Raw genomic sequence first — 18,597 nt, 5'->3', positions numbered from 1 at the left:
TGATGGGGGCATTCCACATGTCTGTTAATACACATACAGTAATTCACATACACATACACATATGCAGACACACACACACACACATATGCAGACACACACACACACACACACACACACACACACACACACACACACACACACACACATACTCAAAGGCACCTTACGCCTGTGTGTGTGTGCACACCCTTCTTTACACAAACAGCACATGCACCTTAATCCTCCTCCTTGACAGGTGGAGCATTCTACATGTCTGTAAATGCACACACACACCTGCCTGTGTGTGCGCACCCACTTCCTTTTACACACAGACACACTTACAACACAATCTATCTGCGACTGCAGCATACATTTTTTCATTAAGGCCTTAGCTAGCGGTCTGATTTCCTTCCGTGTGAGGCGGACAGTGATTGATTGGTGGCCACCGAGAGTATTAAATTGTAATCCCCTGCTGTGTTTCATATAGATGTGCTGAGGGGAGAAAAGAGCAACTCCGGGGTGATTGCTCTCATTCCCCTCTCATATTAAACTAGAGAGGAGAGACAGAGTCTTGTAAGGGAATGGTTAAAAACATCAGTGTATCACGTACCGCTGCTGAGAGACTGAGAATACTCTCTGGCTGTGCTTGGAAGCAGAGAGGAAATCTAGTATGTTTAAATGATTCTTTGTTGTGTTTTATGCACATTTGGGTTCGGTTAGAGGGCTGTGTTGCACATCACTGGTTTTCTGGAGCTTTTTTAACCATGTTGCCAGTCTACCTCACTCAAGGGCACCTTGGGACTGTGGGTCCGGAAAAAAAAAGTTTGTGTGGGTGGGTGGAAATAGGGACATCACTTGATTTATGATCGGTTGGTGTGTGTCCACAACCGTTAGTCCTGTGGTGAGTGGCTCTCCCCTCGTCCACTAGCCAGCCTCCCACCCGCTCATGGAGGGCATGCGCCCCCTCACACACACATGCAGATGACATTTTACAGTGCTGACCCCCAGCTTAACTGGAGGTTTTAACACACATATAAACCCGAATCTAACACGAGGGACTTGTGAGTGTGTATGTGTGTGTGTGTGTGTGTATGTGTGTGTGTGTGTGTGTGTGTGTGTGTGTGTGTGTGTGTGTGTGTGTTGACAGCTCTGTTCATCGTTTGTCTGGCCTGACAGCCAGTGTAATAGCAGCACAGAGGCAGCTGGAGGAATGGGTGGGGCGGTGCTTTGGGGCTCAGTAGATTAAATTTGGTGACAATCCATCCATGCACACCCATTCAGTTCCATATTTTATTCAGTGTGCGTGTGTGTGTGTGTGTGTTTGTGTGTGTGTGTGTGTAAGGTGTCACACTCATGTGTGAGAGAGAACGCATTAAACAGAGATTAGAAAATGCAAATGTGTAAGTGGAAGCACGCAGAGTAGGACATACCAGGATTGCTTTATCTGATGAAAATGTTGAATAGTGTTCTCTCTCTCTCTCTCTCTCTTTCTCTGTGTGTGTGTGTGTGTGTGTGTGTGTGTGTGTGTGTGTGTGTGTGTGGTGTGAGAAGAGGCTTTTAGATAGTGCTTCGTAATTGTTAAAGTAGTGAATACTGGGCCATTGACCATGATGTCATCTCTTTATTTAAATGGCAGTAAAGTCGACTCACAGTAACCACCACACACTATTAAAGTGAATTGTATAAGTAGAGCTCTATTGTTTAGAAATTGTAACTCTGAGTTTAGTGTCTCCATAAAACCAGAAGCCTGACAGATTGGATCCATTTGCGTTTGCTCTTAACACTTTTAAATAGTCAGAACTACAGGATTTTTACAGACTGGTTGACTCCCTACAGTGCATCACCAAAAGTGAGCCCAGGCTTGGGGAGTTGCTGTAAGCTCCTGCTCCTGTGTAGGCTACTGCGTGTGACCTAGACCCTCATGTTATCTCCACCCCCCCCCCCCCCCCACAAACAGGTCGGGCCATGAAGCACGTGAAAGAGGCCATCTTCACCGAGGAGGGCGGTCTTAGGAGGGGCGTACCCAAAGTGCTGGTCGTACTCACGGATGGACGATCCCAGGACGATGTCAACAAAGTTTCCAAGGAGATGCAGCAAGATGGTGTGTGGTGTTGCGGAGGGAATGTCAGGGTCTTCTTACCATTGTTATTCAGTCCTATCTAGAGTTGCTTTTGTATTTCCATAACAATAATATGGCTTTATAAGCAGTAACTGACAATTGCAGTTTCCTATTTTAACTCTTTGAGTTTTAATGACTGGCCCACTGGCCCTTGCGTTCATTATAACGCAAATTCAAAGTGTAACCTTTACTACCTTATTTAATTGGCTTGACATGGAACTAGTAGTCTTATCATTAAGCACAGCCATTGATGAAAAGTAAAGTTAAAGCAACACCAAAGAGTTTTTTGTACATTAAAATAATGTTTACAAAATCGTTTCAGTGGTTCATCAACTTGTAACAGGGTGAACGGCACTTCTGCATTCGCTTCACAGTCCTCTATCGTCTATAAACGCACTATGTAAGTTTGCCAGATCGGGAAGCGGATCTGTAGTTCGATGGAATGAGATATAAGAAACTACAAATTTGACTTGCATCTGATGTCGCAATACATCATACTTTCATAAATCGTGCAACATATTCTACCTTGTCTATGGACATCGTTATTTGCAGAGCCGGTGCTGGATAAACAAATAGCATGCGTGCGACAGAGGGAAAGTTCTTTGGTGTTGCTTTAATTGTTAGAATAATATTTTGTGAAATATACTGTAGTGCTGTTGTTAATTGCTGACATTGACTTTTTCTATTAAAGGCATTCAAATGCAGCTCAAAATATTGTTAGTTCAATTCACTGCCACTCCCGATCATGATATTTTGTCTTTTGGATGGTCCACAGGCTACATCATCTTTGCCATTGGTTTTGCTGACGCCGATTATGGTGAGCTGGTCAATATGGCCAGCAAGCCTAGTGACAGGCACGTGTTCTTCGTGGATGATGTGGATGCTGTGAAGAAGATTGAGGAGCAGCTGATTACGTTTGTGTGCGAGGCAGCTACTGCTAGTAAGTGGTTTCATTAACAGAGTTAATGAAAGTGGTTAAATCAGCACAGAACAGATTGATTCCTCTCTAGGCCTACAGCACTGTTCTTACTTTTTTCTTAATTTCTTTTAAACATGCTCAGAGCTGATTGTAGGTTGTAGCTCTGGATAGAATATCAGAACATGTATACTGTACATGTCATTGCAGCATTTAGATGTCAAGCTTTAAAATGTTGTAAATCTTTGCAGTATGTAGCAGTCGTTATAGACTCACATGACTGACATGGTCAGATAATGAGATTTCACTAGCAGTGATATCCTGTTGTAATCCCCCCCCCCTCTCTCTCCTTCCCTTCCTTAGCCTGTCCATCCCTGCTGATGAGTGGGAACACGTTGGCAGGTAAGGGCTCGTCTGTGAAATCCTCCGTGTGCTTCTTATCTTTTGAAGATGATGAGGTGTAACTTCCCAGAATGAGCACAATACATACAACTTCATTATAGAAGAGCACACAAAAGATGCATAAAGATATGGAAAAAACGCAAACAAAGATCATCTGCGTAGAGTCCTTTCGCTTCATAAGATGTCACACTGTGAGGATTTTTTACGGCCCATACTCCAGCGTCTCACGCCCACACACCCACACCCTCACCCTGGTGGAGCTCCAGCGGCTCTGGCAGTCGTGGCTGCTGGCCTTTAAGCCTCCCCCATCTGGGGTGACTTCTTCCCGAAAAAGACCCCTACCACCAGGGCACTATTTGAAGGCTATTAGTCTGGATATTCCACAGTCAATATTAACCAATCCAATCCCTACATTTGCATGTTGACTCTATCTCCCCGAGTGCGGGGGCGTGAGCTGTTTGGGATGGGGGTGGGGGTGAGGATAGACTAGAATGGGCTCACTGTTTCTTTTCTTAAGGACACGTGGCCCCAATGCGGATCGCTCTCGAAGCCCCAGGCGTCCTGACCGCTGCCAGCGCTCGGCTCGGCCGCTCTAAAGTTTCCCCCGTCCTCGGCCGTGCCAGCGGCGTGCTGCTGTTGAATGACAAATGAGACTGTAATAGGGATAGGCTAAACACAAACTGTGCTGACCCTTCATGGTTATTATTTTTCTCACATGGCACGTAATTGCTAATGATATCACACTATATAAACACATTCCGGAATTTTCTTTCCCCCTGCATACGCGTGTGCTGATCCAAGACTTTCTTGTGAAGTGTAAGATTGTAGATCGCCAAATTGAGTGTCACTGCACTGATGCCTCCATAATCCTTATGGAGAAAAAGGCATTTTTTCCACATGTTCTGTGAAGTGTTTGAGTGATGGCAAGCAGAAGGTGGTCATTTCTCAGCCTCTAATGAGAAGCCCCATGCAATCGTCATGTTGACTGACTGACTGACTGTGTGTGTGTCTGGCTATGTGTGTGTGACCGAGCCGTGTGTGTTTCTGACTCTGTGTGTGTGTGTGTGTGACAGAGCTGAGTGTGTGTCTGATTGTGTGTGTGTGTGTGTGTGTGTGTATGTGTGTGTGTGTGTGAGAGACTGAGCTGAGTGTGTGTCTGGCTGTGTGGGTGTGTGATAGGGCTGTGTGTGTGTCTGACTACGTGTGAGACTGAGCCGTGTGTGTGTGTGTGTCTGCCCCCCCAGGGTTCCGCATGATGGAAATGTTCGGCCTAGTGGAGAAGAGCTACAGCAGTGTGCAGGGCGTTTCCATGGAGCCGGGAACATTCAACAGCTTCCCCTGCTACCGCTTGCACAAAAACGCACTGATCTCCCAGCCAACCAGGTTAGCACTCACAACCAACTCCCACCACACAGCTGTTTTACACACACACACTCACACACACACACACACACACACACACACACACACACACACACACACACACACACAAACACACAAGCACAAGCACAAGCACACTCACACACCTTTATATGTATTTATGAAGGAACCTCATGTCCTGGTTTTCATTATAATTATTATTCTTAATCATTTAGAGGTCTAAGGGTGACAGAGAGATGTGTTCTATGAAAACACCCAAACAATCAAATTAGTTGGAAAAACATGAAAATGATAGGGGAAGAAGGTGCAGTTACAGTTCTTGAGGATTGTGAGGACACACACAAATGCACACACTCACACACACACACAGACACACACACACTGGCAGCAGAAGCAGTGTCTGGATAGCTCTAGGCTCCCTGCCTTGCTGACAGATTCCTTTCCCCTGTCCCATACACAGCAATATTCAACGTAGACCCTCTTTCATAGGCATGTGAGGGACATAATGTTGGTGAATGATTCAGCGCTTCTAGCTCTTCTAAATGTCTTCCAGCCGTGACAAATACCACAGCTCTGACTTGCTAACCGTACAACTAACATAATGTATTGCTTGCAAGGCAACTGTCCTTTTCTCAAAGTATATAATCATGATTCAGCAATCCAGATCAACTCATAAGGAAATGATAACCAAAAAAAATCTAATTGGGATGATTTTAGTGTTTATTTTTCTTATTGTGTTCTTGGGATGGGTCTGGGCAGAAGTGGTTTTATGTGGCACTAAGTGATGGTTGATCTACAACTGACTACCTCTCCTGGGTCTCTCTGGTCAGATATCTCCACCCTGAAGGCCTTCCCTCAGACTACACCCTCACCATGCTGTTCCGCCTGCTGTCTGACACCCCGCAGGAGCCCTTTGCATTGTGGGAGATTCTCGACAGCGACAGTGAGCCCTTGGTGGGCGTGATCCTGGACAGTATGTACACAGTGGTTTCAAAAGTGATAGAGGACACAGCTAAGAAACACACACACACACACACACACACACCAAAAGTTAGCGCAAGGCCAAAGTGATGGCAAATAATCGTCTCAAAACCCAGATTGCTTTCAAAAAGGTGTAGTCTAGAATCATTGTGGAGACATGGAGAGGCTTGGTAGATATTACAAGAACCATTTTGAGAGTTGTGAATGCAAATAAAGATGTTTCCATTGATTATTTAAAAAGGGTATGAATAATTTTGGACTTGCCATTTTTCATAAAAATTGTAAAAAAGATGAAAACGCTTATTTTTTTTAATTCCATGTTTCTCCCACATTGGCTTACAAACATTTGGCATGTGACAGTGTCATTTTCAGTCAGAACAAACATATTGATAAAGAGAAAATTAACATTAAATCAATATTTGCCAAGGGTATGAATAATTTTGTTCTTAACTGTAGCTCATTCTCATTTTTGTCCAGTCAGCTGAATTATATTAAAAAAAAACTCTGAAGGTGGTCTCTTTGGCAACTGATGTGTCCATATCTGCTCTTGAATCCAGACGGTGGGAAAACACTGACTTTCTTCAATCATGACTACAAGGGAGACTTCCAGGCAGTGACCTTCGACGGCCCCGACATTAAAAAGATCTTCCATGGGAGTTTCCACAAGGTCAGTGCTGGACTACTTAAAAGCACTCAGTACCACAGATGCCAGAAATATCAGCTCACCTGCATGATCTTTCAAAACACGTGCACTAGTGCACTAGGGATGGACTTTGCTGAGATGTGTTGGCTTTTTTTATCATTTAATATAGAAAATATAACACAGACAGATGACACGTTGCAATCATGCAAGCCTGCAGGTGTGACACACTCAGCCTGGCTATTGTGTGTTTACACATTGCATTATCCAATGGGTATAACAGCCAGTGATGCACAATGGATGCTTTCACAAACAAGGCACAGCGTGTCACAGCATCCCCTCTCAACACACACACACACATACCAGCACCCCAAATTCAAAACTGAAGCAAGAACCTGTCTATCACTCCCCACACCACCCCCCACACACACACAAACACACACACACACACACACACACACACACACTTCTCCCACCTCCACCTAACACATCTCTGTGTTAATCTATTCTGAGCCTCTCTGTGTGTGACTGAAATGCTAGTCAGCTGCCCAGCGTGTGTTTCCTCTCCGATGGACTCGGACGACAGGTTTGGTGTGGCACGCTGCACTCTGACCTGTCGTTTCGGCACTCTGCTGCCATCGCTCAGGGTGTCATCCGGGATTAATCCCGCCATCCTCTCAGGGTCACATGCCCTGTCTGGGAATAGATGCTCTCACCTTGGCACCATTACACCACTCGCGAGAGGGTGTTATTACAAAATCACTCCTGATGTGTCTGAGCTTCACCTTCTGTGTCGAGCAATTATTCTGACTGGGTGTTTATAGAAATACAAAGGCCTTTATCTTTTATCTATTTAAAGAGGTGGTTCATCTCAAAATTAGCATTATTTTCCATTATCCAGTTAGCCTTGCAGAAATAACCCATAAAAGATAAAAGCACAAATATCAAAGCACAACATAAAAGGGAAATGACTAGAAAACTGGTCACTATTTATTTGATAGTTTTGAAAAGGCATTAGAAAAGATTGATTGATTGAACGTTGGTTTCATTGAAAGCATACCAGATACTGTATGAGGTTCTGCTGCAATGGAATGTAAAAGATAAAAGAACAGAATTGTCATCTTGAATCACAGTTGAGTGAGCTATACCTTAAAGAATCTCTCCAACACTGACCGCATACATTATTATATTCACCATATGTAGTGCTAGTTATGCATCTTTTAAAACCAAACTCTGAGCCTTTGACCAATGGCCAAGAAATAACGGCACATCTGTCAACATTTCTTACTCTTGTTGCACCTAGAGACAGTTCAGCCTGACCATGTACAGTAGATGGTCCAAAGATTTAGACATTGAAAAGCAAGGTAGTATCAAAATTGTAATTGGAAGTGTTGTTACCCTTAACTAGTTATCCCAAGTAAGTAATTTAGTGACATTTCCCATGATTTTAAAGAGGAGTCCTGGGTTATATGTGTGGCATATCTAAGTTGAGGTGGAACTTGTGCTGCTTAAGGAATAGTGTGAGAGAAATTTAATGAGGAGGAAAGCGAGGGAACCCTGGAGTCTATGGTGAGGCACCCTGTTGTGCTTTTAGTGAGTATGACGACGACGACACATCCAAGTGTGCCAACTGAACAAGTCTGCTTTCACTATATATCACAGCTTGAGGAACGGATCATGATGCCAACTGAGAAGGGTTGATTGAGAGGGTTACAGATTGACATGCTCTTCTAACAGCGACTCCCATCTCATTCCTGACAAACTGCCCATGCACGCTGTGTGGAGTGATTTCCATGTCCCTAGTTATCATAGCGATGGTTGGGAGCTAAAGAAAGTAAGGAAAGCTATCCCTGAATGTAATTATTTTTCTTCACTCTAAGCTTTAAATTTGTCCCGCATATATTCAATAAACAGCAGTGGTGTTGCTCACTCTGCTTTGTAATGGAAGTCTCCTCCTTGCTGGGAGTAATGAGAAGCATATTTGCCCTCTCTGGCAGGGTTGGACTCGGAGCTTATCAGCCCGCAGCTGAAACCCATTTCCCAATGTAAACTTGGAGGGCAGGACTTACCATCCCTCTCGCTGCTGACCTCCAGAATACCACACTGCTCTCCTGCACTGTTATGACAGTTTTTAAACAAACGCTGGGAAGAAGAAACTTCTAGAATGTTGCAGAGATGGGGAAACACCGCCTGTCGTTTTCTACCTACTTAAGTGCTTGGTTGCAGACACACCTATGTTTATACTATCTGACGCTATTAAATTGCTCACTGTATTTAGCGGTCTGAGCATCATCCTAATGTGTGGGCGGTAGATGTTGGATAACCAACACTGGCTTTCAAACAGAAAGAGAGAATGGAAGAATTGGGACAATGTAGATGAAAGAAAATAATGTTTAGATAGTAAGATATACTACTGACATCATGAAATGAATCATTTAGTGTGAGTGCAGACACTGGACTGGTGAAGGTGCCTTATTAATCAATTGTTTGCTGGTGTTACTGTAGATATTCTGACAGGCTCCAAGGTGTTGGTGTGTTGTCTTGGTGGAAAGCACACTGAGATTAATTGTAAGCAATATGATCTGTGTTCAGAAGCAGTAGCGTACTACTACCAATGAGGAGCCATGAGAGTTTAATGGTGCATAACATTAACCTGACCCTAGCCAGATGAATTTCGTTCCGCTTAGCTCCGCCTAGCTTCACTCACATCCATCTGGGACATCTTCCATTGAGAGTGATTTCTGCAACCGACTTTATGGTCAGCCAATCAGGACGCAGGGCGGGAGTTTCATAGATGTGACATAGCGTAGAAGCGACTGTGAGACTGTTATTAGCGTCACGGGTTGGCTTCGATGTGAGTGGTTGAAGTAGCACGTCAATAGATGACGGACAAGTGTCTTATTCAATCATATGCAAGCATTTTTTGATTAGGCCCAGCCTTCTGAAGCAACACTTCAATGGATCGGTTCCAGATGGATGAGTGGAGCTAGGCGGAGCGAAATTCATCTGGCTAGGGTCAGGTTAGCATAACATGGCCTCAGTACAAAGACCCCCAAGCACTAGCACGAGGAACTCATCCTATGAGTTATTAATTGGTTCATTACATGCTAACACATAAGCTCTTGTACAAACACTGTTGTATACAGAGATTATCATGCTGTTATAAGAAAAGTAGTGCACTCACAAACTAAAATAATCCCCGCTCTTTGCAATGTCTTTCATGCTGAGACATTCTTTGAGACCGTTGTATCAGGATGTTTGAACAGTCGGACAACCACCCCGATGTGCTAACAAAATGCACTTTTTGGGGCTAATCCTGGAAAAACCTATAGGGGCTTTGATATATTGCTTGTTTGTGGTATATGCTACGTCCCCTCTCACCCACTGTCCTCTTATGTCAGCCTTCCAACACTAAGAGCTGAGGTCACAGTCAAAATCTGTATATGTGGTATATATTTGGTATAATGATTTACCAAATGCTCCTCATTTGTTTATCTAACTAATTAATTCTGCTTACAGAGTCGCAGTTTGTATGTGTTTATGGTTAGTTATTATTCTGTTAAATCGTATTTAGTCTATTACTAAGTCTCTTTGGACAGAAGTGTCTGTTTGGAACTGAAAACATAAACATGAACATATTTAAGGACCAAAGAGATACAGAGGCTGTCAGATTGATAGACTGCATCAGGTTGAAAAATTGGATGCAATAGCATGCAATAAACTACCCCTTTTGCCAGCTTGACTCAAAGAGAAAAAGGGGAGAGAAAATGGGTGGAACTCCAAGGACAGACAGAGATTGATAAACAAGCAAACTACCAAACAAATGAACTGCCCCAAGGTCTTGAGGAGGGTAGAATAGATGACCAATGTCTCTTTCTGGAGCAGAATTTTGTTTCTGTAACAAGAGGGAGTGCCACAATTCTTCAGCGTGCAATGGGGTAAATCATTCCGATAACAAAACTATCTCTGGATTTGGACTTTGCTGAGAAGTGGAGCACCTTTGGACCTGGCATCTTATTTCATTTGAATCCATTTAACAGGGGTATTTTAAGTTTAAGCCAGAGACCAGCATGTTTTTGTCAGTGGTGCTTTGGCAGGTGGATGAAGACTCCATATAACATAACAATAACACCCTGGGCTCCACCTTGAGGGTGTTGACATTCTGGCTTGCATTTTGAACTCTCCTCAGATGTTTGCAATTGAAACACAATGTGATGGATAGTTGGTGGTCTGAAGCAACAGGGAATAGTCTGATTGCTCCTGGCACTACAAGGTCACATTTAGATTAGAGGCTCATATTTTCTGGACCTTAAGCTCCTGTGCTCATTGCATATCTTCACACGTTCACACTATTGTATTCCTTTTTGTAACTGAACACAAACACCTCATCATCTTGTTGATATACTAAATAGTTGATCTATAAATATGTCACCTTATATTACAAGTATGTATGACGGCTTACAGTAGGCTACACTCTCCCATGAACAGTTTGTGACATTATAATATACTCTATATTATATACTACTATACAGAATACTGTGCATTAGTGTTGCCGCGATTAGTCGACTTAGTCGACCTAATCGACCATGAAAATTAGTCGACGGCAATTGTTTTAGTCGAAGAGTCGTTTTACTATTGACCACCTATTTATTTTTGGTCTCAAACGGCTCACTGTAATGTTATATTAACTCTATGTTATTAACTCTTGAAAAGTACAATGACTGTCTTTGGATGTTAAACAGGCTACTAAGACTTTGGCAGTCATGTTTTAAACCCAGCTATGCACGCAAGTGTTAACGCCAGCAACAAAGCTGCGTGCCTGCCTGCTTTCAGCGCAATTCATTATTAGGCAGAGCTAGTGGGGGGAGCTAGGTTACGCTAGTCCAGACTCTGACTAATATACAGTAGTATTGTGGAAATTGAAATAAATGAAGTGAAGAGTGTCTCACGTTAACAACGCGACGGCGTGTCATTACTGTAATTCATTCATACAAAAACCGTTAAAACGAACATGCCGCCGCCCGTGATATCAACAATCAAGGTACGCGTCATTTCCCATGGTCAATAAGTCACGACTCATATTTTTTTTAGCGTTCAAGCCAACTGATAAAGTGAGGTAACCTATGTGGTAAGACGCGCAAAGTGCTTGTAGCCTACTTGTTTTGAACATGCTGATGTTAGGCTCATTTGCAAAGTCCTCAACTACTGTCGCCTTTCAAAGTCCAGCGTTTCTCGAACTATGGGCCGCGCGGACCAGCACCGGCCGTAACGTGGACACTGCTGGTCCGGAGCCGCGGAGAGAAATTATTCCCGGGGCTTCGTCTGATAATTTTTCTCAACAATTGATCAAGGAACCGCGGACCGACAGAAAAAGAAAACAAACGTTTCTGCAATCAGTAGGAAATACTTGCTAATTTTGTGTCATCAAACATAGAGGCATACAATTAAATGGTGGTATCAGCGTTCATTCAATGCGCGAGAGAAACTGAAACCACTTGATAACGTTGGTAGCAAAGCTCCAATTCAACCTATTGGAAGGCTATTTAATTATGAAACTACATTTAATAGAACAATGTGGATTTGTGCAACTTCCATAAAAACAGAGCACAGACTATAATACACTATCTAAAGTAGGCCTAGTCAAATTTGAATAACGTGGCCAAAAGCTTGTGGCATAATTAAATATGTCAATATTCTTTCCATTTGCCTACCAGTGTATGATGCTTGCATGAGGGAAACATCCCAAAACGATGACACCCATATAATGCAACCATGCAAAAGCAATGGAACTATTGTAATTATATTTTACATTAGTAAAGCAGTCCTCTGATGTGCATGTTTTCACAAACTTTTTGTAAACAATGTTAGCACTTTAAACACTGGCTGCTTTGAAGTGCATGTATAGCAATATAGCATAACAATAATAATTGTGATGTGATATAATGATAATTTGATGGGAGGTGGGTTCATGTAGGTGGGCCCTATGGCCCCAAAGTATGCCATGACCGGGCCCCAGGTCAAAGAAGTAGTCTATGTCCATGGCAACACTGGCATACAAATAAAGTCTATCAAAGGTCTGACATTAGATCTGAAGGGAGCATTTTAAATGGGTGTTTTTTTTTTTAATACAGAATGTTTTTTAAAAACAGTTTACTTACAAACTAACAAAAGTAGGGTGATACAGTATATATTTACGTTTTCCCTTTAGTTGAGTTCAACATAAAACGGACAAAACAAAATAACAAACACTTGATTTTTAAAAAAATTAGTCGTTTAGATTAGTCGACTAATCGAAAAATTAGTCGAAAGATTAGTCGTTAGAAAATTAGTCGTTAGTGGCAGCACTACTGTGCATTTATATTATAAAAGCTCTAAATATTTGCACGGTTTTGTACTATATAGGTTTTATATATTTTTCCTTTCGGTTGCAGTGACATGTATGGATTGTGATGCTTGTTGCTCAGGTTCCATACTGAACCCCACAAATGTAGTGACTCCAAATTGTATTTAAGATTTGTGTAAAAAGAGTGTTAGTGGATGTATATTTTTTAGAGCAGTACACAAACCATCTCACCCAAGCAGGTGGTCTTGAGTTTTACACCTGCCTAGTTTATACGGTTTTAGAGTGGAGCGAGTCAGTCAGTATTAGACTTCTTCATTACAGTGGTGGCCGCGCTAAAGACTTCTCACTAAAAGATAACTCGTGCGACTACACAGTCAGTTTTGTCTCATGGCGTTCCTCTCAAACATGGCAGGCCCCGACGTAAGTCCCTGACACCTTCGGCATGCAGACACACAATCAGAAGCCACTGGGCCAGAGAAAATGGAGTTGGAGGCCAAAAAGCAATTAAGGAGCAGCCGTGTCTGTCAGACCCATTTCAGAAAGCAGAACTTTCTAGACTGTTTTCTCGCATCAGCATGTTTTTTTGTCTGCATTGACCATGCTGCACTGCAGTCGCGATTCAAAACGATGGCAAACTCATTCGCCTGACTGCACAGCAGGTGATCCTGTTTCTGATCCATCTGGAGTATGAAGGGATGTTATTCCAGGCAGGCACATGTCACTATGCTACTGAATCAAATCCTTTCAAACCCATACTGTACCGTTATAGAAATGTCATAGCTAAAAACGTGGTGTACATATTTCTTAAATCTGTCCATGAGCGGGACCACAAGCAGTCCAATCATAGGGGTCAGATGAGAGTGCCAAAAGTTCAAGAGCTAAATCACCATACTTTGAGTAAAAGCCGAGGTGAAGCACATATAGACCTGTTTGTGGTTCTCGTTCAAGTCAGTTTTGAAGATTATCATTTGAGTTAAATCTGTACAATTTGTTCCAAATGAGAAAAGAAAGGAACAAATCCATTATAAAGACACAATGTGTATTTAATGTATTGTATGTAAACATAAACAATCAACACCTCACCAAAAAGCAATATATACTTGGCTTATGCCAGATTTAACCCATTTAACCTTTCTTGCCTTTAGCTACATGTGGCCATCAGCAAGACTGCAGCCAAGGTGGTGGTAGACTGCAAAATGGCCGGGGAGAAGCCCATCAACGCTGCTGGCAACATCACCACAGACGGCGTGGAGATGCTGGGTCGCATGGTGCGCTCCCGTCAACGACGAGACGACTCCGCACCGGTGAGACAGAGGGGGGACGAGCGAGATGACCTGGATTTGGGCAAAACCGAGTTTTGGGCTTGGGTCACATGAACAGAGTAGTGCTGAAGTTTGCGTTTGTCGCGAGACTAAAGAGAGAGTAGCAGTCGTGTAAATGTGTTCTATGTTTAGCCCAGCGCTAAGAGGAGATTGAGAGGTGGAGTAGTCCTGCTGGTTAATACAGTGAGAAAGGCCAAGGAATGTCTAGCATGTTAAGCAACTTTCCAATGACATTTGGTCCTAAAATAAGGAGCACACCGCTAGCCTGTGGAGAAGACACGTCTGGTCTGGTCTCGGCCTGTCTTCATACCTTTCGGACCAGGCTTCGGACCTCTCCCACGGGGCTGACCTCTGACGCCCCAGGCACAGAGCTGGGTTTGTGCCTCCAGGGGGGGCCCGTCCAGCCTGAAAGGTCACTGTAGGAGGGGGCTGTGAGGAGAGGTCTTTGTCTGAGCGGAGTAATTACATCCTGATGGATCTCCTCCTTTTGAGAAGAACTAAATACTTCACATTTTCCCTCGGAATTGTGAATTGATGTAGAGTGAAATGAATGGGATCTCGGTCAGAGGCGATGGTGGAAAATTGAGAATGGAGATTTCTCCATTTGGTTTTGTCATCACGGCAGTTTTTGGATTGTTCATTGTTGTGGAACAAAAAAAAAAAAAACACTAATTGGGACAATAACAGTTGATTATACGAAATAGCAGACTTCATTTTTTTAATTTAATCAGGTGTCACAAGGGTGAACCTGCTGATCCTAATTGTTGCTATTATCTGTAAGTGCTGTCTTATAATTATTGAGACTAGATGAATTATGTGCCATTACAGAAAAAGAAAGTAATTTGTGCATTTCATGAAGTGTGTGTGTGTGTGTGTGTGTGTGTGTGTGTGTGTGTGTGTGTGTTTGTTTGTTTGTATGTGTGTGCATATGTGTGCATTTGTATCCATCAGTTCCAGCTCCAGATGTTTGACATTGTATGCAGTACATCTTGGTCCAGCAGGGACAAATGCTGTGAGCTTCCAGGCCTGGTAAGAAACCCTCCCTCATGTTTGCTAATCAATGTGTAGAGTTCAGAAGACCATAGCAATTTGTTAAAAAAATGAATGAAGTGATGATATTTTCATAATGTCGTCATCAGTTTTTGTGCATACTGTAGTCATTCTTCTTTATGTGCTTCTTTAGCGTAAATTGTCTATGTAGGATTGAATGTGTTGGTCTGGAGCAGAGAACTGCATAACATTGCAAATTGCATTCAAAGACCAAATGATTAAAGGGCAAATGTCAGGTTAAAAAATCAGTAATATTAATTAATTAACAAATGAATGAAGATTGGCTGTAAATGTTGTCATAGTATTTAGAGGAATAATTTTTCATACTATCATGGATTTCATTTAAATTAACTTTTAGTGATGGAAAGATTGAAGATGTTTTGGGCAGTTATCCTAACAAATTGTTTACATAATACCACTGTCAAAAAACACCATAATATTTCTTAGCAAATGGTTTTAGCCTAAACATACTAGTGTGGACTGTGTAGAGTATGATTGCACTGTATGCAATTATGTGAGAGTCCCACCCAAATCTTCTAATTTATGCTTCAGAACCAAGGCCATCTGCTCAGTATTTTCCTTTGCTAAGTGTGTAGAAAGTGTGTAGATGAATAAGGCGCTTACTGTGTTTGGACACCTTGTGCAGTTTGGGTAAGTTTTGTCTGGCACCAGTGCGAGCTCCTGTGGTGAGACAGATGAATCAGGGTGCTAACGACCCTCCACAGCCAGACCTCACTGGGCTGCTCCACAGAGCAGGCGAGAGTGAAACCCAACGCCTGTCGAAATAGGAGAACTATTTTCTAAAGCAGAATGACACATTCAGACAGCTCCTCACACAAATAATCCAATTAGGCAGCCTTGTAAAATAAAATAAAAGATGAAATTGGCGAGGCGCAAATCTGAGAATCACATTACTCTTGATTTTATTGAGGTGGAGGTGGTGTGTTCAGGGAGTGACTTGTGGATAAGCTTGAGCAAGAATCATATTTAGTTGCTTATTTAATTTCTATTTGGTGTCTTCACCAGAGGAAAGAGGAAGACTGCCCTGCAATGCCCCATGCCTGCACGTGCTCCCAGGACAGCAAGGGCCCCCCTGGTCCATCAGGTCCACCGGTATGTTTATATCTCTGCCCTTAACTCTAACAATATGTTACATCACCATACCTCTATGTAACTAATACACTGATATCTATCAATGTCCTTTTTTAAAAAAAATCAAATGCACTGTTGACTTCTGTTAAGTCATCTGTTATGAAAGAATCATACCAGATGAAAATAATAAATGTATTAAGGAATTGATTGGTCACTAGCACAATGTTACAGCAGTACAGCTAACATTACAATGGTGTTGCTCTGAACTGCTGTGACTCCATCAATCAAGGGTAGAAGGGTGGCCTAGCCGGGGGCGCAAGTGCCCACGTGGGCCTGGGTTCGAGTCCGGCCCGGGTCATTTCCCCATCCCACCCCATCTCTCTCTCCCACTCACTTCCTGTGACTCTCTCCACTGTGCGGTTGTAATAAAGGCAAAAAATACAAATAAAAAGGACACTATATAATCCAAAAGGTTCACAGACATAGAAGGGCACAGACATAGAAGGGCACAGACCATTCCTCCTCACTGCTCAGAAGCTTACTAAGTGTTGAGTGTGAGTGTTGAGGCTGAAGTGGAAATCTTCAACATTCATTTTAATCATCACCCCAGCCTTTGATCATGCCAAACCCTTTGTCAACCAAACTGCTCTTACTGCTCTTGTGACCTTTGTCAATCAAATGCTTACATGACCCATTGTTACTTAGTCGCTCATGAGAACCACATTAGGACACATGACAACAATTAATCATTTGATGATGAGTCCTTTCCTCTTGACACAATCGAAAAGGGTGGGCTATGCTTTAAATGCAGAGGGAAGACGCAGCTCTGGAGGTTCAGTTAGCCGCCGCCATAAGCTCATGTGCTGGTCTCCGATCTCGTAGTTCTAACACCATTGTCAACCAATAAATGTTTCACCATGTTTTCAGTTTTCAAACCTGCCTCTGTCTGCTTGCACTCAATTTACATTTCCAAAGGCTTCCAGCTCACGCTTGTGGTCAGCATGTGAGCATCATTTTGAGAGTGGTCATTTCCAAAGGCTCACACTAGGGATGCCAGGGATTAAGGGGTGGCAGTGTGGACATGAACTGTGAATAAGTCTGGGGTGGACATTACGGTGAACAGCCCTCATGGATGTTGGGCTTCTTTGAAAGTCAGACTTTGCTTTGTGCTAGAGGTATGTATTCATAGTGGTATGCACATGTGGATTCTTTGTTCACATTCTTCAGCATGGAGGTATTTAGATGTTAATGATATAGATATTGATTTCTCTGAATTTGCCCAACACTGACAGAGCCAGTCCGCAGTCTTAGAACTCAGTTACAGCCCACAGGCTATGAAATGGTATAGTACCATGAAAGTCAGTGTTGATAAACAATGTCTTCAGTGTTTCTTGTACAAAACAAAAACACTGAATAGTGGTCTAAGAGTTATTGTAGACATGATTATTATTTAAGTGAAAATAAGATATTTGCATTTTGTCTAAATACTTTGAAAATGTCATATAATTCATATAGAGTATATTTTAGATGACAGAATAGGTCATAGGGAGATTCCTCTGTATTAAGTGTCACCTTTTACACTTGATACATCTATTATAAGGATTTTAATCTTTCCAGTGAAGATTGCTTTCCTGAGAAGACATGGTGATCTCATTGTTTCTTCAGTCCTCTCCATTGATGTGACTTTGATTAGTGATTTCACACATATCAACTGGGAGGTATATCTCATTAATCACGCTGTCTGTAATCGACACAGCTCTGCACCAGGCCAAAGGAACTGTCTCACTGGGCCCTGAGTGTGCAGTGGAGTAGACTCACTCACAGGGACCTTAGGAAACACAAGCAGAGTGAATGTGGTTGAAACTTGAAGCACCTGTGAATGTAAACCAGCCCAGACAGATGGAGAGGTCATTTTGGGGTCATTTGATGCCCCAAACTCCATGTCCAGTGATTGGAAATGGGTGCTCTAGTACGCATATCTGGCATCTTGACCTCACAAAAAGACATTAGCTCCAGACATAGAGAGAAGTTCGACTGTTACACAATGAGAGGAACACAGCTGTAATCTAATTGTTTTTGGCTGAACAGAATATTCAGTTGCAGATGGTAAACACAAAGGTACATAATGATTTAGCATATTTCTGACTAAAGTTGTTTCGTATATCAATACTGAGTTCCTTTTGATGTTTGCAGGTTTCATTATCCCAATAGCACTTTCTGCTTTAAGGATGTCAAAACAACCATACGTTTTTCATTATTATTTGAATCATATGTACCATTATCATTATCAGTCCATTTGACCCTCCATCCACACCATGCCTCTTCATCCATTTGTGTGTGATCATTTACATGTGTGTGTGTGTGTGTGTGTGTGTG

General features: G+C 42.5%; 1 protein-coding gene across 4 annotated transcripts in view; it reads left to right on the top strand.

The window, feature by feature from the left end:
- Positions 1–18,597, top strand: part of col14a1a (collagen, type XIV, alpha 1a) — an 83,594-nt gene that overhangs the window by 47,770 nt on the left and 17,227 nt on the right. For all 4 annotated transcript variants that reach the window (XM_042085743.1, XM_042085742.1, XM_042085741.1 and 1 more), the window contains 9 exons: positions 1,934–2,077; positions 2,871–3,035; positions 3,375–3,413; positions 4,658–4,796; positions 5,624–5,766; positions 6,332–6,441; positions 13,903–14,061; positions 15,031–15,108; positions 16,156–16,242. In XM_042085743.1, coding sequence (XP_041941677.1) covers positions 1,934–2,077; positions 2,871–3,035; positions 3,375–3,413; positions 4,658–4,796; positions 5,624–5,766; positions 6,332–6,441; positions 13,903–14,061; positions 15,031–15,108; positions 16,156–16,242 — 1,064 coding nt within the window. The remainder of the gene's footprint in view (positions 1–1,933; positions 2,078–2,870; positions 3,036–3,374; positions 3,414–4,657; positions 4,797–5,623; positions 5,767–6,331; positions 6,442–13,902; positions 14,062–15,030; positions 15,109–16,155; positions 16,243–18,597) is intronic.

The sequence above is a fragment of the Alosa sapidissima genome, chromosome 3, assembly GCF_018492685.1.
Source record: "Alosa sapidissima isolate fAloSap1 chromosome 3, fAloSap1.pri, whole genome shotgun sequence".
Lineage (NCBI taxonomy): Eukaryota > Metazoa > Chordata > Actinopteri > Clupeiformes > Clupeidae > Alosa > Alosa sapidissima.
The sequence above is the reverse complement of the archived record's forward strand: the minus strand, read 5'-3'. Positions and strand labels throughout refer to the sequence as shown.